Source organism: Chelonoidis abingdonii, chromosome 6 (genome assembly GCF_003597395.2).
Source record: "Chelonoidis abingdonii isolate Lonesome George chromosome 6, CheloAbing_2.0, whole genome shotgun sequence".
Taxonomy (NCBI): Eukaryota; Metazoa; Chordata; order Testudines; family Testudinidae; genus Chelonoidis; species Chelonoidis abingdonii.
The window spans coordinates 53,127,414-53,149,005 of NC_133774.1; the positions used below are offsets into that span (position 1 = coordinate 53,127,414).

Below are 21,592 nucleotides of genomic sequence, written 5' to 3' on the forward strand. Positions count from 1 at the left end.
GGCAGTCTGGGATGGGGTAGGCGTGCCTATGCAAATACACTCTCTGAAATTCTTTCCACCAGATGTCAGGGTAGAGCTCATCCTGACTCTGCTTACATAACGATGCTGCATAGATCTCTGTGGTCTTAAGGGAAGATTCCTTCCCCTCTCTCCCACATTTCACTAGTTCCCAGAGCAGCTACATGGGTTGGACACTAGACTGAGGATTTGTCCCTTACTGAGAGAGAGGTATTTTTTAAACAGCTTGAATATTTTGTACCACATGTATTTAACTATTCCACTTCACCAAGAAAAAAGAACATGAGAGATGATTCCAATGTTTGTCTGAAATGGACTGAAGCTGCTAACTGGCTGTTATGGGGAAGGGGAGAATAGAGAACTTCAATTAAAAATATACAATCTGTTCAGTTTCAAAATTATACATTGCAGTTGTTTTCTGTATTTCAGGTCACTCATTACTTACTCAACAAGACCCTCATCACAGATGAGGATACTCTGTATGAGTTATCCCTAAAGATTGAACCCAGACTCCCTGCCTGAAGAATGAGCTTCATCCCAGAGTTGACAGAGTTTTAGTGTGATGAACACAATTATGCATGCCATGCCCTACAGACCCCAAAGGCACAGATTGAGAAGATTGCAAACTCTCTTTTCCAATAAGGGAGATAGAGCCTCACAGAAATTCCCTCTCAGACAAGGAAAATCAGCTGCTGGAGGTGAAAGACAAAATGCTTCAGACTTGAGGGTTGAATGATTGTTACTTTGCAAAGATAATGTTTTGCCAAAAGGACTATGCACCTAATAGAAAACAGAAGCCTTTCATGAGAATAGCTACTCATTGCAGCCATCCTAATGGGGCAGAGAAGGGGACAAATTTAAATGTAGTACAGTATTCTGTTAGATTAGGATAAATGGACAAATGCAGATGGCATTGATCTGGCACAGGTTGCTTATCAAATGTGTATCTATTGAGGCATTCATCGGATTAATCCACTGTCATTATACTGTATTCATTACAAACAATAGGAGCTTAAGAATCATTTACTAACCTGCAGTGATAGCAGGATAATATCTAAGAACTTTCGCTACAGCATATGCTGTTCAGAGTATTTGTTATAAATTAGATATTTTCATTTATAGCATATTCAGGTCTGAAAATATGTTATCAACCTTTTTTAAGGTGGGAGGTTTTACATGCTACAAATAAACTAACTTAACTATGTAAGTTTTCACCAATACATAATGAGGAGTTTTACAGCATGGAAAATAATGAACTGTGTGAATAGTTGCAGGCCATGGGAGCATCCGCTGGACTATCTGAGTTTAGGAGCTATATTTGGAATTGGTTGACCCAGATTCATAAACATATCATGAGTGAGATACTTGGTCATTTAGCACATCGTCTCCTGAGAAAGGCACTCTGATTTTCTGTACCTACAGCATCCCTGACAGTTCAGTGACTATAAAGCACCTGCTGCACACACTGGGGGAGGAATGTTTGACTGGTTTGGCAATGGATAATGCTCAGCAATGAAGAGAGCAGGATTAACTGTTTTATTTTACATTAAATGAATTATTTAAAAAGCATTATTTTTTTGCTCAGCTGATCAATTCTAAAATCTTTTTTCTACAGTGAAGTTTGAGTGCCAGCAAACAGGAAATATAATTTTATTTGGGGAAGTTGTTATTTGCATATGTGTCTTCTAGAGAAAATATGCTATTTGTAACTGTTTTTAAAACTCATGCTACTGTGTGATTCTGGGTAGAATCCATTTCTGCAAATATATGGTTCTTCATACAGTTTCCTGATAGTAACCTATTGTAGCTGCATGGAAGATGAGCTCAAAATGCATGCTATACAGTATATCATAAAACCAAATGCAGGTATTAGCACTGTTTAATAACTAGGCTGGAGAAGTGTTCTTACTTTTCCAGTGATTATCAGCCAGTTGAAGAAAATAGGGCTATATCATTTGTTTACCTCCCGTAAATCTTCTCAGGGAGATAGATGTTTAAAAAAGATTGTGACCTGAGCCTATTTGATGTGACAGTTCGTACCACGCTCGTGAAGTTTCTGAATGTTAACAATGAAAATGGATCTGCCTGGCTTATGGTTTTTGTCTTTATTTGCACTTTAATTACATTGTTAGCCCAGCCAAGAGCTTCACAATAAATTCCATTTGTTGTAAGTGTAAACACTAGCATTTATAAATGTACCTTAGTAGGCCATCTTTGTTAATAACTGCATGAGTAAATATCAAAGAAATACTGGTAAATCCCTCATTAAAGAAAAGAAACAGGGAAACTTCCAGAAGTATTTTTAAATAGTTCTGATTAATGAATGGTGGAGAAGTGAAGATGGAAAGTGTTAATTATAGGTGCTTTTTATTTTTTCAAAAAGCTGCTTGTTCTTTTCAGTAGTGACTGATAAGAAGCTGATTGTATCCTGATGCATGATAAATAAGAAGCATGGGTTATTTGGACCGTAAAGCCAACTTACTATGTGCTTTCTGTGTATTCATAATACAAAAAGAATTGCCATAAGTCAATTGCATAAAATGCCTAAAGGTCACACAGTGGAAAATAGGAGCAGTAAAACTGGTCTGAAAAGCAAGTCCCTAGCTGACCTTTATTTTATCTCTATTCACACAAAACATGTGAACAACTGTAGGTGTCCTAACAGACCTTAGTGGCACAACCTGTTGGCCACTACTTCATCTGCCTGTATACCATTTTGCCATATCTGCTTTGTAGGTCTGGGGAGCTCTTGTCAGTCATGCTCTTGAGGTGCAGGCAAAGGTTCTTCTAGGTGTCCACCTCGTTATCCTAATTTTATCACATTTTTTTTACACACACTATGTACATCTAGACTAAGTTTGTTGCTGTGTTGCTACAGATATTGTCATAAATTATATACCACCAATATATAGTGTTTTGCAGTTTCAGAATATTCAACAACTAATTAATCCTCACAAAACCAGTTGGAGGACAGGAGATAAGTGGTGTCTCCTCATTTTACAGATGGAGAAACTAAGATACAGTAGTTAAGGATGCTGAGCACCCACAGCTCCTCTGGAAATCAATAGGTGGTGTGGTTGCTCAGCACCTCTGAAACGTCAGATCCTAAGTGATTTGTCCACAGTTAGTAGTACAGCTGGGATTAGAATCTCTGAAGTACTTGGATCCTAGTCCTGTCCTCCCACTACCAGAAAATGATGCCGACATATATAAAGCACTGGAATAAATTGCCTAGGAAGGTTGTGGAATCTCCATCATTGGAGATTTTTAAGAGCAGCTTAGACAAACACTTGTCAGAGATGGTCTAGATAATACTCAGTCCTGCCATGAGTGCAGGGGACTGGACTAGATGACTTCTTGAAGTTCCTTCCAGTCCTACAATTCTATGAAATCTAGATGGATTGCTAATGAAATATATTTCTTCAAATACCAGGGATGACTAAATAAAGAGGTGAACACACATCTTGTTAGCCATAATTAGAGACTACAGTCTTGTCCCCAGGCAACACCCGAGTACCTGAGTTTTATACAGCAGTCCTGCGCAGGGGCTGTAGGATGGTATCCTTCCCATAAGATGAACCAAATGCATCTAGCAGCTGTGAGCCACTCTACTGTTGGTACAATCTCTCTAATATAGTGATTGCCAGAAGCCTCCAACGTGCTCCCTAAATGGAGGTTTTGGCAAGTGCATCTACATAATTTACCCAACTTTTCTGTGAATCTTCCCAACTCAGTGCCCCACAGTGCACAAGGAATGCGGAATTCCCCTGTTTGGCTTCTCTGTGCCCTCACTCCACATGCTGAATGAAGTGGTGGTTCGTCTGCAGTTTCAGCCTTGCACCACAGGGGAGAAGTAGGGGACATGCTTTGCTCTTGTATGTATTTTCAAGCCTCATGGATCAATCCTACTCACCTCATTCACATATAGTCCTCCTGACTTCAGTGGTGCTACCTGCACAGAGGACAGATTTAGCCCCTCTTTTGCAACTATGGAAAATTTACCCTCCAACCCCCCATAGTTATTCTGGTGAATTGAACATAAAAATCGTACCCTGCTTCAACATAAAATGGACCCTGGACGTGTAACCCATTTCTTTGGGAACAGGGATATAAATAGTAACTGTAAAATACCAAATATTTGCTATTGGTATATTATGGACTTTCCAAATAGTGTAGATGCATTCATCTGGCACTAGGCCAGAGTATGCCCTCCTGCTCCAGGGGTACACAAGGGGGAGGAGAGAGTCCAAGAGCCTTCCCTCCTGCCCTGTAAGTGTGACTGAGCCTATGATTGAGCACAAAGGAGAAGGAAATAGACCTGTTTAGTTTACAGTCAAATTGCATATTAACTATATCATTTTTCTTCAGCAATTCCAATAACACATTAAGTGTGTAAGCTTGTAATGACTGATACTCCTGGGACTGATGAAAATATTACCATTATTGAAAAACAAAACAATCCCCCCATCCTCTACTTTTTATTTCTATAGTCCTTAAAATCTATAGTTATTTTATAGGTTAAAATGAAACTCCTGAATTGTTTATTTAAAGTATTTATTAACTTTTATTGTGTCAGTTTTGATTTCAGTAGATATTCATGATGTCGGATTTTCCTAAATAATCATATTTATTTGAATTTTTTTAAAATTTTTTATTTGAATGAAGCTTTAATGTTTCCACTTTTTATTCTCTTCAGTTACATGATAAAGTAAATACATGGTTTAAAACTGATTAGTAAAGACATTTCTTACTATTCATCATTTCTGTTAACTAAGGCCCAAAGCCTGCAGTCTTTATTCAGTCAAAAATCTCTTGGACTTCAATGGGAGTTTTTCTTAAGTAAAAGCAGCAGAGAATCCTGTGGCACCTTATAGACTAACAGACGTTTTGGAGCGTGAGCTTTCGTGGGTGAATACCCACTTCGTCAGACGCAGGTAGTTGGACATTTCAGGGGCAGGTTATATTGCTACAAGCAAGCTAGAGATAACGAGGTTGTTCAATCAGGGGAGGGTGAAGGCCCTGTTCTGACGGTAGGGTGTGAAAAAAGGACGCTCCTTGGTTTTCACCTTACTGCGTAGAACAGGGCCTCACCTCCTGATTGAACTAACCTACGTGATCTGTCTAGTTGCTTGCTAGATATAATACTGCCCTGGAAATTTCCACTACTGCGTCTGACGAAGTGGGTATTCACCCACGAAAGCTCACGCTCCAAAACGTCTGTTAGTCTATAAGGTGCCACAGGATTCTCTGCTGCTTTTACAGATCCAGACTAACACGGCTACCCCTCTGATACTTTCTTAAGTAAGAACTTCAGGATTTAGCCCTTGCTGCCTATCAGCCACTTGCCACTTTCAGTTTTTTGGCTCCAGAAGGTCACATGTCCCCTCGTATTACGGTTTTCATGCTCACTTTTAGTTGTTTCATTGGACCTTCCTTTTTGCAATAGTCTGAAGTTTTGTTCTTTAGGTGAAAGATCTGTGTATTTATTGGACAAATGTATTAATATCTATCTCATCATGTTAATGCACACCCAGCTGTTTTTGCATGTACTTGTAACTGCTCTTTTGACACCCAGTTATTGCGTTGAATGGTTAGTAAGGCATATCAGGCGGGGCGTTGTGCACATATGCAAATTAAAGATTCTTTTTCTGAATTCCAAACATTCTTGTTTGCTGCTTTTTATTTTTATCTCAACATTGTGGGAAAGTGGAATATAACTCACTTCCCCACTCCAGCTATGGCATCATTTTTACAAACGCTGGGGGGGTAGGGATAGGACATAAAAATCCAGGGCACAATCAGGCAAAGTTCCTTCCTCTTTTATTGCTGGAAAGTAGTATGACTTATTGCACATCATCCTTCGCTCATTTATGCTGGTTTGAAATTTGTATTGACTTCATTGGAGTTAGAACTGATTTAGACAGGAATCAGTGCAGAGGATTGAGCCTATTTCCTAGATAACTAGAGGAGCTAAAGTAAGATACCATAGTGAAGCATCTGATGTAAATACCTACATAAGATAGATGACATGCATTAGATAGAACTAACTGTTCAAGTCATTCTTCTTTCTACCTGGAAGAAGTTTCACAGGTTTGAGCTGCACAATTTCAAATGTGAAAATACACCCTTCCCCCTGTGCATCATAAACAATGTAATGCCAATGTGCAAAGTTACCAAAAATTGAATTTCTCCTCTCCATGTTACCAATTACAAAACTGGTAAGATTCCCTTCTCCAAGCAAACCATGTTAACATGAGATATTAGTTCAGCCTAATAACATCCTCATATGATTACTATCCTCAAGTCCATGCTTCAAACAAGAATGAAAATCTTGTTTTAATCCTGTTAAAAGAAATTCACGTGTCATTCACAGCAACACATTTAAACAAAGACTCTGCTTCAACTTGGCTATCATGGACATTCTAGGCATAGGTAGAGCATAAGTATATGTCAGCATTTCCAACTCATTATTTTTATCACAAGCATCTCTCTGTTGGGTGTTTTCCTTAGAGCTCAAGCTCCTGGAGTTCAGGTAATTATGTGAGAATCTCCATTGGGTTTTTGTTTGTTTTGTTTTGTTTTTTAAAATAAGTTTCTAGCCTTCAGAGTGGTGGAGGAAAACTTGAAACTATGACCCATAGGCTCAAACCCAGAGAGCAAATAATACAATCCCCAAATTCATTATTCTTTCCTATCTTGTGATTTTTTTGGCATCCCATTTATGACTTTTGAATGTTTGGGTTTGGCAATCTTGATGCCATAAAGGAGAGTAAAATGCTTCCAATTCTGAAAATACTGGATGGAAGGTATGAGGAACTTCTAGGGCCCAGTGATCTGCTCCTGCAGAAAAACCAGGAGGGGGAAAAATACATCATACAAAACTCTGCCCTGTCACTTTCAGCCTTGCAGAGTGGGGAGTGCAGTGGCCTTGTAAGCCCCCTACAGCTCACTCCTGGTCATGAGCATAGAAGCCACAGAAGGGCATTAAGGCCGTTCGAAGCAGCATTTCCACTAACAGAGATTGCTTAGTGGAAACTCAATGGCTCACAGGGGAACATGCTGAGGAGAGGGGCTGCTCACCAGCGCCTTTCACTCTTGCTCCCTCAATGCCCCTCCTCCTGTTGCGGCAAGCCAGACGTAAAACACTACTTCCAAAGATGTTTGGTGGCCTCGTATGACAATGGTAAAGAGTCACAGAAAGAGTCTTCTTTACCACTGAACAATCAATTTTATTAAAGTAAGGAAAATAGTATTATAAACCTCTTTCTCTCTCACACACTCATATTCCTTCTCTGAGAGGCTTCTGTCTGGTCTCTTCCCAATCTCCTCCAGCCTGGTTTTAAAGACTTAAAGGAAAAATACATATACAATCCTCATCCCTGCACTGCCTTTCTGGTATAATCATTATTAACAATTAATAACAATTATAGATCCATGATCATGCCATCATCTTTATTCCTCCAGGTCTAGATATCCTCTGTCTTTGAGGAGGGTTTTGTGCCATAGATTTTCTTGAATTATCATCTCCAAAAGACAGTGTAGAATCCTCCTCAACAGGATTCTCTCTCATCACTGAAGTTGTGATGTGAGTGCCATGGCTATTAGGGTCACATTTTTTTACACAGTGCTGGCTGTGTGAGGATCTGGTGGTTCGCAAGTATTACATCATCTCAGTTTTACAGATGGGAAAACTGAGGCACAGAAAATAAAAGTGAATTGACTACACAATAGATCAGCGGCTGAAGCAGGATTTAAACCCAGAGCTCCTGACTCAGTTATGTGAGCTAACCACAAATCCATCCAGCCTCCTTTCCCTATATTAGATTAATTTCTTTAGCAGGTTATAAAGGTTTCTACTATCTGCATTTGAAGAGTCAGCATGTTCACAGATTGCTAGATTCTGAATCTAGAAGGGACCAATGTGATTATCTGGTTTGACCTCGTGTACAACACATGCTATAGCAGGGGTGCTCAAACTTCATTGCAGCATGACCCTCTTTTGACAATAAAAATTACTTCACAACCTCAGGGGAGGGGATGGAAGCCTGAGCCCACTCAAGCCCCACTGGTCCAGGTGGCCAAAGCCTGAGTCCCACTGCTTGGGGTGGTGGGGGGGCAAAGCTGAACTCAAGCCCTGCAACCTGAGCCCTGCCGCCCAGAACTGAAGTTCTCGGGCTTTGGCTTCGGCACTGGGCAGTGGGGCTCGGGCTTCAGCAATAGGGCCCAGAAAGTCTAATCCAGCCCTGGCCACGCCATTCAAAGGGGGTCACAACCCACAGTTCAAGAACTGCTGTCCTACAGAATTTCCCCCAAATAATTCCTAGAGCAGATCTTTTAGAAAAACATCCTATCTTGACTTAAATATTGTCAGTGATGAAGATACCACAGGATTCTTGCTAAATTGTCCCCGTGGTTAATTAATCTCACTGTTAAAAATGTACACCAGTTTTTTCCAGTCTGAATTTGTCTAGCTTCAGCTTTCAGGCATTGGATCATGTTATTATTTTTCTCTGCTAGATATTTGTTCCCCATGTAGGTATTTAAAAACTGCAATCAAATCAGTCCTTAACCTCTTTGTTACATTAAACAGATTGGGCTCACTGAATCTATTATTAGAAGGTATGTTTTCTAATCCTTCAATCATTCTCAGAATTCTTCTCTGAACCCTCTCCAATTTTCTCAACTTCTTGGCACCAGAACTACACACCATATTCCAGTAGCGGCCGCACCTGTGCCAAATACAGAGAGAAAATAACTTAGTCTACTCAAGCTTCCCCTGTTTGTGCATCCAAGGATCACACTGGCCCTTTTGGCCACAGCACTGCCCTGAAAGCTCATGGTCAGATGATTATGCACCACAATCCCTTATTCTTCTTTACAGTCTCTTCTTCCCAGGATAGAGTGCCCCATCCTGTAAGTATGGCCTATAGTCTTTGTCCTTAGATTTACGCTTTTACATTTAGCCATATTAAAACAGGATCTATTTTCCATAAACTCATATTTATTGTCATTAATTGTATTGCCCTCCTTTAAATCTTTATTTATCAAGTCCCATATCACCCAACCCATTATCTTGCCCAGAACTGATGTCAGGCTGAAAGGCCTATAATTATCCAGGTCATCCCATTTACCATTTTAAAAGATTGACATGACATTAGCTTTCTTCCAGTCTTCTGGAACTTCGCCAGTGTTCTAAGACTTATTGAAATTCATTATTAACGGTCCAGTGAGCTCCTTCTCCAGCTCTTTTAAAACTCTGAGGTAAATAGCTTTAAGCAATAAACAGTGAGAGAACGTCGGACCTGTGTGGGATGGAGGTAAATTTGGCTCCTAAAATGAATGACACACCTCAAAATCAGGAGCTATTATATGTTGTGCTTTGCAATAATATTTTCAACAATCTTTCTTACTTTCCAGAATGTCACATAAAAACCAAAATCAGTTGAGAAAGCAACTAAACCTTGATGTTTGTCAAATCTTTACAGTGTGGGGAAAAAATTGAAAGATGTGCCAGATTGTTTTGTTTAAAAGTACTTGGGTGTTAAAAAACTATTTGATTTTCAAGCTTTTTTCCCCTTTTAACCATTAATTGAATCCACTGCTGAGGAGCTGAATTGTTTTAAGTATCTTTCTGATGCTCTCTCTCTTTGTTTAACATGTCCATCACTTATTTAACACACATTTATCATTTTCTATATTTTACTTTGTTGCAAGAAAATGACTACTAAATACACTGTAAAATTATTTAGACTTGCTAGTACCGTGAAATCTCCAGTCTGAGATGCCTAAGTCCCACTTTTAGACTCCTCTGAGATGCACAAAACTCCAATTCAGCTGCAGGCATCCAAACTCACTTAGCACCTAAGTTTTTACAGTAAAAGTTCCCTTCGCACCTAAGTTTCTGCCTCTGGGTATGCACTCTGCTGCCTTATTCTAGGTGTCCAGACACCCATGTCCTGTCTAAGCCCCAGAGCAATCCACAGAATAGAGGACGATAGGTGTTTATCTGCCTAACTCACATATGGGTCCCTGAGTCAGCCTAGGGCCCATTTGAAATCTGGCTGGAGGAATAGGTGGGATTTATCTCATAATTTTTAACTCAGCGGTTAATGTTCTCACCTGCATTGTGGGAAAACAACGTTCAATTCCCCCTCTGCCTAATGGGGAGAAAGGATTTGAGCAGGAGTCCCTCACATCTCAGGAGAGTGTTCTAATCACTGAGCTATGGGATAGTCTGATGTGGCTAGCTCTCAATCTCTACTGCTGAAGTTGTTCCAATTTGGTTCAATAACTAAAGTGTCGCTGGAGCAGAGGAACTGGATCCTGGCCCACCCATTTGGGAACCCTAATCACCAGGCTACAGTGTCATTCTCCTTCTCCTTCTGGCCCAATGACTCTTTATTTATCCAAAAAGGAACAGCTTCAACAGGAGAGATTGAGGAAGACCCACATCAGAACATCTTATAATTCTGTGGTTACAGCAATTTTCTGAGAGGTGGGGAAGACATATGTTCAAATCTTTTCTCTGCAGGCAGAGGGTGTAATTGACTGTGGATCTCCCATATCCCAGATGAATACCCTAACCACTGGGCTAAAAGTTACCATGTAGATGTGTCCAGCCCACAGAGAACTAGAAGGGATTAAAGTGGCCATGTAGGCCTATTAGCTCCACAAGCTGCAGCTGGAGGAAGAGCCAGGGAGCAGGGAATTGACTGCAAACAAGTTCAGCTGTGCAGGAACAGGCAAGGCCTATAAAGCCATGAAGCTGGGACTATATAGAAGCTACTATTGGGAAAGGGCAGTCAACCCCTAGGACGTGGGAGGAGTGTTTGGAGGCTGTAGGGATATGGAGGCTGCACTCACTCCATGGGAAGAGGGTTTGGAGATGGTACACCCAGAGCAAGGAGGGGAACCAGGATTTGTAGGAAGCAGTCCAGGGAAGGAGCAGTGAGGACTGGAAGAGGAAAGCCCAGAACTGCTGGGTGGAGGGTCCCTGAACTAGATCCCTGAGCAGTGAGTAGGCCTGGGTTCCCCTACCAGCCACTGAGAGTGTGGCAGAAAGCGGACACAGGGCAGTGAATTGGAAGACTTCCTGGGTCACTGTGGGAGCAACAGATGTTGGACCATATCAAGGAATTTTTGTACCATAAAGTGTACGTAGAAACATAAAGTGTATGTGTGTAACCAGTCTGAGGCCAAAAGAGACAAGGGGTAAAACTGAATTCAACTGAACTCCCCACAGCTTAGGCCTCTTGTTTTTCTGTTTCTGTGTCTCTCCCTTCTATAAGAAACATGCAAGACCAAACTGCTAATTGTGTTAACACATCTTGAGAGAGAGAGTCTGTTCTCAAAAACAACTGTAATTGTTCTTCCAAACAGAACACAGCTTTTAACTTGCTTGCTCTGTATGTTAATGTGATTAAAAGAAGGAATATATGTGAATGAATGCTTGGTTTACATGAATGTTCAGGGAGGTGCCAGCCTGGGAATGCAGTATCCATCGGCTGAAGTATCAAATGGGAACAACCGGATGACCCCCAGAGGGCAAACTGGAATCCACCCAAGTGCCCCCACCTCGAGGGAGGGCTGAAGACTCCGAAGAACAAGATAACACTCAGACATTCAGTTATCAGGGATGTGCCACCTGCTGTTTGATAATCACCTCAAACAAACATCAGCAGGATGAAGCAATTCCCATAGACTTGTATAAGGACAAAATTCTATAAGAACAGAACCAAAAACTCAGGAACTTGGAGTCTGGTTCTGCCACCATCCTCCAGGAGCATCAGATGCACATCTGATAAGGACTTTGCTCCCCTCCTCCTGTGTAGGCTACCTGGCCAGTACTCTGCCATGAGCAACATCTAAGCTGGTAACAATAACAACTGCAGAACTTATATGAATGAGTATGTGAATGAATAAGAAATAGTAGTGAAATAATATTGAACTGCATACCCTGATTTCTGTCCCTTTTCCTGTATTTACAATAAACCTGGGATTTTTCTTTATCCCTCTTGTAAGATCCTGTTATAGTGTAACACAAAGAATTTGGAGAACTGTACCTGGAAGAGGGGAAACACTGAGTGACCTAGCTTGAAGGCTGAATCATGAAGAGGACACTGTGGTCCCTGGGACAAGAGAGAAGCTGCAGAGCAGAGAGAGACATTGTGACAGTGTGCAACCATGAGAAGGGGTGTTGACCTTGAGAGCTAATCCGCAGAGTAACCAGGAGGAGACACCAGACAAGAGGTGAGTGGAGCTCCCCGTGACAGGGTGATGGCAGTACTGGCACCACCACTTCCTTCCCCTCCTCAAGCAGTTTTGTGTGGAATGAGGCAGGCACCTAACTCATTCTCCCAAGAGATGACATAGTCATCCGATTCCAGAACAGGGGTTCCTGGTTGTGGTTGGCTAAGCAGAGGTAGGTGTCTCCCTGCAGCTTGAAGTTAGATGCTCTCTCCAGAGGGACTTAAGACAGTATCCTCTATCATCCATTGTCTCTCCCCATGCATTGTATTGTGAGCTTAGGCATCTAACTCAAGTTTTCTGGATTGCAATGTTGTTCCTCTGATTTCCTAGGCACATAAAAGTTAGGAGTGTTGCAACAACTATGTCCCTCAAATACCAAGGCAATGAGCATGGTCTAATGCCTATATAGTGACGAGCAAACTATTTTCTCTGCTTGCTCATGGACGCTTGTATCCCCTGAGCTACTCTTCTTTGGGGTTCCTTCATTTATATAGCCTGGAACTGGTTTGTTTTTCTATTCCAGACCCCACAAAAGCCTCATCATAAAACTACTTATTTATTCCATTCCTGTTCTTAAATAAGCTGCATATTTTTACTATTTTATATTTTAATTCCATTTTCCAAGAGAGCAGCTCTCTGAGAAAGATCTTTGGTCTCTTCTGTTGTTGCCTCAGAGGCCTATCCCGATCATACAAACTGGTTCTCGGTATCTTTGTAGACCTCCTTTCGCTGCAGCAAAGAGCATGGGTGTAGAGTTCCACCTGCATGGATCAGCTTGCGGAATCTGGGCCTTGGTGTCTGTGACACCTACATTTGTGTAGGCCACTACCTTTTCATATACCCTCACATTTGCAACCTAAGAGCTGGTTTTTTGCAGGGTTTATAATTCTAAATGAGCCTCACATTATCATTGTGATTCTGTCTTACAAAGGAAACAGTCTCCCCTGAGAAATATCAAATATTGGAGAAATCTGTTCCTGGGGTGCATAGTTAAGAGAAGAGCAGTGGCCTGGTAGAGTGCTGACCTCCCACAGAAATGCTAGGCCTTTATGCATAAGGAACAGCACTGTACTCCTTCTCAGCCCAGGGATATTGCTTTTCTGTAGCAAAGCCATGATCTTCATTTGGAAAGACCCAAAGCTTCAAGAGCAAAAAGGGGTATGAAGCAAAATGACAAAATTGTCACCCCTTCCAAGGACTTGAGTTGACACCAGCCTACTTCCACCTCTGTACCTTAATAAGGAAAGTAAAACAATGGTGCTACAATACTCCAGTGCTAATGGTTTGTAACACAATCTACAGTAACATGGCTGTTTTTTTTAGATAATCACTAGAATGTGTACAGTATTTTTTTCATTAGAAGAGTTTGGATACTCCTGATTCTCAGGACCGGCGCTAGTATTTTTAGCGCCCTAGGCGCATGGCCATTTCACCGCCCTATGCTCTGGTCCTGTGGCTCCGGTTGACCTGCCGCAGTTGTGCCTGCGGAGGGTACCCTGCTCCACGGCTCTTGTGAAGCTGCCGCAGTCGTGCCTGCGGGAGGTCCACAGGAGCAGTGGACTGTCTGCAGAAATGCCTGCAGCAGCTCCAGTGGAGCTGCAGGACCAGCGGACCCTCCTCAGGCATGACTGCGGCAGGTCAACCGGAGCCGCCTGCTGCCTCCCCCCAGCAAAATGCCATCCCCCAATAATCCTTGCTCCCTAGGCGATTGCCTAGGCCGCCTAAATGCAAGCGCCAGCCCTAATGATTCTCCCCAGGGAGTACAGGTCAACTCCATTTTAGGAAAGGTCATTCGTTGCCCATTTTTTGTTTGTCCAATGTAAAACTAATAGAATTGAGCTCTCCAGTCACTACTGAGATACATATAATAATGTGATAATTACTGGTCTCTCAATACTGTCCTAATTCCTTTGATTACTAATAAATTCTCTTTCATGGAGGTTTGACTTTAGAGCTTTTCTTTTAAGCAAAAAAGTCAATTAGGCTTTCCCATGAAAAATGAATAACCTGATTCACTGTCCATACTGGTACTTTTTCTGTTCACCGAGCACATGGCAATATTTCTGTGGTTCACACGCTATTGCTGAATTGTGATTGAACTCCCTGTGCAGGGACAGATGGCATTTATCTGAGCAGCAGCTGAATTAGCACAACTCAGCTATCACCATCTCCTCAGCACAAGCCACTGAAGCAGAGCATTTTAACTGGTAATTGAAACCCATATTTAGGCTAGGTAGAGATGAAAATATAGCAGTGGTGACTGTTCCTTAATATTCCAATTGTTTCCTTAGAAATATAATCAAAGAATTGTTGTAAGGCCAATGTTTGTGATGCATCGATTTTAATATTCTTTGAAAATCTGTAGTGCAGGGGGGAACATGTGAATATGTTTGCCAAGTATTTCTGTTGTCTATGATCACAGGTTGTGGGCTTTTTGGTATATCTGTTCTCATAATCTCCAATTTAACAAAATACTTAAGCATGTGCTTAACTGAGGGCTAGTCTACACTGTTAACACTAAAGTGCTGTCGTGGCAGCGCTTTAACATAGTTGTGTGGTTGCAGCACAGCGCTGGGAGAGAGCTCTCCCAACGCTCTTTTAAAAAACAAAAAACTTCCACAAGGGACATAACTCCCAGCTCTGGGAGTGCTGCGCTCAGGTGGGTGTTTTTTCACATCCTCGTATGAGAAAGTTACAGTGCTATAAATTGCCAGTGTATACAAGTCTTAAGTATGTGTTTAAGGCCATTCCTATTCCGTATTCAGCAAAGCTCTTAAGCACACGCTTAAGTCCTGTTGACTTAAACTTAAAGTTCATCATGGGCTTAAGTGCTTTGCTGAATAGAGATGGACTTAGTCACATGTTTAAGTCCTTTACTTAATCAGGACCTTACTATGTGGTGCTTGCATTATGAGCCCAAACATGACCAAATGAGTACAGCCCAAGAGAAAGGGCCAAGACCACTTGAAACTCTAAAACCGAAGAATGGAGTTCTCAGGGCCAAAGATAAAGTAAAGGCTCAAGACATCTGCACAATAGTAATCTAGCTTTCTGGATATGGAAGAGAGGAGTGCTGTAGTAACTATGGTGTGTTTGCCATCTAAATTAATGCAACAGGATCCTGCTGTTCCTCTCCTTTGCTGGTTTCTATCAAAGCAGATATGGGCTCAGTGACCATCCTTTATAGGTCCAGTGACCCCACTCCATATGGCCAGATAGCTTATCTGGGGTGTGCATAAGGGAATAGGGGGTCTCTGCATCCAACACACAAACATTTTTTAAAATTTCCTATGAAAAATTAAAGGTGTTTTTGACCATCTCCATAATTAATACAATATGCTATAAAAATTAATACAAACATTGAAACTTGCTAGCAAGTTTATGCTAATTTCAAGGGAAGTATCAGGAGTTCCTTACTTGCCTGACACTCTGGCAGATAGTGCTAATTAACCTCTCTTGTTCGTCTCCAATATCGTAGGTAAATCACAGGCTGGAGATATGTCCTTTACCAGTGGTTACTAACAATGCCTCATCTTTTATATGCCAGATATTGCTGGACTCCTCTGCCTAAGGAAGAGACAATTCAAGGTAAGAGAGGTGACTGCAAACAAGAAACAGAGTGTTTCTGTAGATTCTTTCCTTTCTGTTTAAGGTTACCTGAGCCCATTTCTCCGTGCTGGCCAAGTTCCGCTCAGATCAGGACTAAGGTTGGGTGGAGGTGGCTTATGCTATCCCGGTGCTCTCTATTCAATGCCAGGCTGCCTGCAGCCCTAAGGGACTGTTCTGGCAGATAGAAACAGTCAGAGCCCAGCAGGGGTCCACTAATGCATGCCACAACTCCCCCCCACCGCCCCACACACCCCGTTCTTTGGCATAGCCTCTACCTCTGAAGCTGTGAGGAAGGGGCGATAGAGTTGGTTCCATTTCACTAATGATCTCCACTGTAGCTGGAGATTCCCAGGCGGTTGGATATACACTAGTGGAGCAGCACAAAGGACTCTTATCACAATTAAGAATCAGGCCTCTTATTTTCTTACAATATTGTAACTTCTGATGGCTCAGTCAATTAAAGAAAATGTTGATTTCATAAATGTAAGAAGGGAGCTGCATTGCCTCACCCTTGTTATGCCTTCAAGAGCACAGTTGTGCGAACAAATGTTATCAGTATCACTAATGAAATAGGATTGGCCAGTGGAGTAATTATTTTCCCCTTCCCCCACCATCCTCTCCTCCTCATATGACCTGAAATCCTGGCAGTACACAAACTGACCTTGAAGCTGAAGTTAGACACGTCTTGCTGCCCAGAGTGAGCCCAGAAGCGTAAAGTGAGTAAGTAGTTTAACTAACTCCTCTTGCATTTTGTTCTCCACAAACAGTGGCATTTAGAATGGGAAGCTTATTAAAAATGAATTCAAAGCACCATGCATGGTGGTGTAATTTGAATATAATTTACTGATTTGCATAACTATTCAGACAGCAATGACAGCAAACTGTGTCAGCCCACTATGCGGCTGCTTCAAATGGTGACACTTAAGTACACTTTAAATAAATAAAAATAAAATCTGGCAGAATCATAACAACATTTCTACAGTCACCCTGCAGAGAAACTACCTTAAATTGTCTGTGTTGTCTGTAAATGTCAAGAGTTAGTAGGAATGTTGTGTCTTAATTTACACATTAGATGCAAGTTTTCTTGCTATATGGTGCAGCAGATCAGCGTCTTAGAGGTGATCAATATCCACAACTCAGTGGCTTGTTTGGGACTCAGCACCTCTCCGGAATAGACCCCCCTGGGCCCAATCCTCCGCTGGTCACCCTCAATGGAACTATACCAATTTGTACCCAATGAGCATCTGTCCCAGAATTTTTTTTCTTTGGACTGTTCAACGTTCTTTACCATCTTTTCACGCTTCTCTTTCTTTCAGTATAAGCTGATTTTGAATTCATCTAAAAAGATTAAATTTTATACAGGTTCATGGATCAATGGATTTATGAAGAGAGAAATGCAATCCTGGCCTCTTTGTTCATGATAATGCATGTGAAAATTAAAAGCAAAATTAGAAATATGGTTATTGATTTCTGGAGATTTGTTTTAACCTTTCAGATGGAGTTGGTTTAATTGGCCTATTAATATTAGTAAATGGGAAACATTTCCCAATAACTTCAGTTGGTTTTGGATCAGGCTTTGTATGACACAAGTCAAGTGTTATCAGGTAACAGAATAATTCTGTTCTTTTTGAACGCCATTTTTTTCACTTATGAGGGTCTATTTATTGCAATAGCATCGTTATCAAGAACAGCTGGTTAACAGTTTGAGTTCAATGTATGTAGCTACATCATGATTAAATGATCATAGCAAGCATAGCTTGAGTAATGTCACATTTTAGTTTTCTAAAGACTGAAAGGTCAAGCATGGCCACATACTGACATTTTATTCAAATCTGTTTTATTGTTTGCTATTTAAAATATAAATATATACATTATCTGTGTGAACTTTAGCTATAGCTCTGTGTTGCCTTTCAAATGTCAGCCAGGATCACATGGTGTGGTAGTTAATACCAGCAGTGACTGGGCTCCAATATTTAATCTAGTTCTATTTCTAGAAACATCACTTTTCCTGTCTGCAGCCCTTCTAGCTTTTCCTCCCTTGGAAAAAACACATGCTTCCTAATATAAACTATAAATATAAAAGAATCAGAAATTTGTCCTCAGCTACATTAATACCTGCCTGAGAAAATAGTGCCTATAATGATGACTTCTTCTTTAGCAATTAACTCTCTAGCTTCTTTAGCCCTCTAAAGAGAACTTTTTTTTTAAATTAAACTATTAGCAGTGACTGCAAGATACTTCAGCTTAAAGGATAAAGTGGTTTGTACTTTTGGAATCACAATTTGAACCTCCTCTGAAATTTTCAGAGGCGTGAATATAATGGTTTCCCCTCCCTGCAGATCACAAACTCACTGTCCATAATATGACACTATTAGAATAGACTGAAAGAGACTTCTGCCAAAAACTCAGCTGTCCTGGAAAACCCTGCCCAAAAAGAAGGTGATCACTATTGCTCAGATGTGAAACTGCTGATGATAGTAGCATGAAGAGTTTTTGCATGTGTGGATTCCCACAGACTTTATATAAATTTTTAAAAGATCTGATTTACAATTTTCAAACATTAATATTAGAGATGGACCCAAACTATAAAACCATAATCTTTGGAGAAGTTCAGATCTTTGACCTTTAGAACAGTGTCTCCAAATTTATGGCTGTGTAAATGAGAGCAGGGTTTGTTTTAAGGCCTTTAAGTAAACATTCTTCTTCTTCATAATAGCCCTAAATGCAGCTAATCATGTCAGGTCCTCCTTAAATGCAGTGAAGAATCCTTGGAGTTGCTTCCTAGTGGGTACAGTAACTCCTCACTTAAAGTCATGCCAGTTAATGTTGTTCTGTTGTTCCGTTGCTGATCAATTAGAGAACATGCTTGTTTAAAGTTGCGCAATGTTCCCTTATAACTTTGTTTGGCCGCCACCTACTTTGGTCACTGCTTGCAGACAGAGCAGCCCATTGGAGCTAGCTGGTGAGGGCTTGGAACCAGGGTGGACTGGCAGCCCCCCTATCAGTTCCCCACTCCCCTAAGTTCCCTGTGTGACAGTGGCCCAGCAAGCTACAATTGCCAGCAGGTCAACTGTCCCTCCCCCCACCGCCATGTGCTTCTCCTGCCCTCTGCCTTGGAGCTGTTCCCAAGAGCCTTCTGCTTGCTGTGCAAGGGAGGGGAAGTGAGGGGCTAATGCCAGGGTGTCCCCCTGCTCCTGCCTTCCACTTGCCCCATCTCTATAGAGCAGGAGACGGGGGAAACACCAGGTCTCAGGACAGAGGAAGCTTGCTGGCAGCAGCTGCTGTCAACGTACTGATCTACTTAAAAAGGCAATGTACTTAGAGTGGCATCAGTGTACTTAAAGGGGTAATGAGCATCTCTCTCTCTCTCTCACATGCAGGTTGTATGTGTGTCCTCAGTCAGCCATGCTGTTTCCCCTTCCCTCCATTTGTGTTGCCTTGTAGAGTGTGAGGCTAAATTAACAATAACGTGTTAACCCTTGAGGGCTCAGCCGAGTGCTAGTTCATCATTTAGCAGTAAGGCATTCCCTGGGAAATATCCCACCCTCTGACTTCACAACCTCAACCGAGCTTCACAATAATCATTGCTGTGTACAGTATTAAATTTTCTGTTTAAAACTTATATTGTGTGTGTGTGTTTGTTTATATAAACAAAGTCTTTTGTCTGACAAAAAAAATTTCCCGGGAACCTAAGCTCCCCTCCCCCCTTTACATAAATTCTTATGGGGAAAATGGATTCACTTATCATTTTGCTTAAAGTCACATTTTTCAGGAACATAACTACAACATTAAGCAAGGAGTTACTGTACTACCAGAATTGCTTCAATGGCTTCAGTAATTTGTCACAATGGGATTTGATCACTTAACATTGTATGCAGTATAGCTGATTTTTCTAGTATTCAAATATCTTTTTAAAAAAAGACTCCAGAGGATTGGATGCAAGCAGTTGAGCAAATCTCTCTCCAGAAAGACTATAGAAAAGCTCCTAGCCTTCTAGGTAGCTGCTGTCGATTTCCCTGGAGGTTTCAGGTTATCCACTGGTTAAGAACCATTGTTCTACAAAAGGTAGTTCCAAATTGGCTCTGAGGTTTGATTACTCTTGTCTAGTGTGAAGTGATACTGTAAAGGAAGAAAAGTGACAACTACATTTAGTTCTGAAGAAAGCTGTAAAATTTATGAACAGACTTAAAACTGTATGCTACGTTGTTTAAGCAGTATTGCTCTATTGCACTGTTATACTTAATTTTGTGTGGGAATAACTGCTTTGTGGTGGAAATAGCTGTTCGATATATGCTTACTCTACAACTCATTGTATATTGTGGATTATTGATCAAAGACTGAAGAACCCTCATGCAAGAAATGTACTTAGCAACAGTTGCTCTGCGTGGTGCTCTTGTATCCTTCTCTGCTGGAGAATAGTACTTTTGCCTCCTTCAAGCGTTACCACAAGTGAAAATGACCTTGGAGTTGTGTCTGGTCCTGAAGGTGTTTTTGTGCCAGTAGCAAATCCCACTCTCCAGACTTTTGAGTGTATTCCTGACTGTGCCAGTGGCCCAGGAGCCTGGGTAAGTCTCAGTCTTTCTGAGTCAAGTCCAGTGGTGATATAAAAGGCTTGCTCAAAGGCATCAGCCAATGTAGCCATCTCTGCTACAGATTTTACAGACTTTTTTCCCACAGGTAATTTTTTACGTTGATCCCATTGCTCAAGAACATTTCTTGAATATATGCACTGACAATCAATTGGTCATAATTTTCAATTCCTCTTTCTTTTACCCATATTCTTTTTAGGTCACATCTTATAAACATAGTCACTTTATGATTCATGACAGCCCTCCTTTTGAGATTTCTTAATATCACCCTCAAGTTTCAGGAGTAATTTGGAACCTTTGAAAACCAGCTTTCTTAAATTCAGAATATATCAAAGCTTCCCAAACTGGCTTTCATGAAATACATTCTGAGTTTTGCAATCAGTGCAGACGCTTTCCTCAGGAATCTTATGAACTTCACCTAGCTTTTCAAAAGTGAAGTACTCTTTTCAGTGCAGTCTGTCTCTTTGTATGCAGGACACAGCTTCTTTGAGTGGAGGGAGATGTTGGTGACTGGATCTTTCCATGTTTTCCCAGCAGTTCCAGATTGTAGTTCCTCAGGCCCTCTGTTCCTCAGTTCCATGGCTCACTTGTGGGCATCAGTTTCCTGTTCCTTCTGCTCCATGGCTCTCCTGTGGGTGGCTTCTTCAGCTTCCTGTGCAGCAGTTGCTGCTTTCATTTCATTTCTGCCTGCCACATCTGATATTAGTGTTCACATTCTTTTCTGCTGCCTCCAATCTGGCCATCTCTAACTTTGCAGTTGTGTCATGGCCGCTCATTTTTATGCTTTACTGTTTCTATTTCCCTCACCTGAAATAAGGTAACTGTCTCCAGCCACCACATGTGAGACTCACTTAAAATCACTGTAACCAGGACTCAACATATAAACTGCACTTAAAATAACAAACTGTGCATATACCCAGCTCACTGTGCCAATTTAACCTTACCCATAGTCTGGACTGTTGAACAGTTGAGTCCCTTCATTTCTCCAACATGGAGGAGGGGTGCTTTTTATACTGCTGTGCTGTGAAAGCAACCACGCCTGGTCTGCTCTCTCACAGCCTCCGGCATGTAAATGACTCCCAGCTATACTGCATGAGTGCTATGGCTAGCCACTCTTGAGTTACACT

General features: G+C 41.3%; 2 protein-coding genes across 4 annotated transcripts in view; both read left to right on the forward strand.

Moving 5' to 3' along the window:
- The window catches only part of RASGRF2 (Ras protein specific guanine nucleotide releasing factor 2), a 241,924-nt gene extending 237,069 nt beyond the window's left edge, over window positions 1–4,855 (forward strand). For both annotated transcript variants that reach the window (XM_032793920.2, XM_032793929.2), the window contains exon 27: window positions 448–4,855. In XM_032793920.2, the coding sequence (XP_032649811.1) occupies window positions 448–540 (93 nt within the window). In that variant the 3' untranslated portion in view covers window positions 541–4,855. The remainder of the gene's footprint in view (window positions 1–447) is intronic.
- An 11,638-nt stretch (window positions 4,856–16,493) lies between these two features.
- CKMT2 (creatine kinase, mitochondrial 2) overlaps window positions 16,494–21,592 on the forward strand; it is a 34,521-nt gene continuing 29,422 nt past the window's right edge. Inside the window, exon 1 of one of the 2 annotated variants that reach the window (XM_032793952.2) lies at window positions 16,494–16,596. The gene's annotated coding sequence lies outside the window, so the exon portion shown is untranslated. The remainder of the gene's footprint in view (window positions 16,597–21,592) is intronic. The other variant, XM_032793959.2, reaches the window with a different exon arrangement.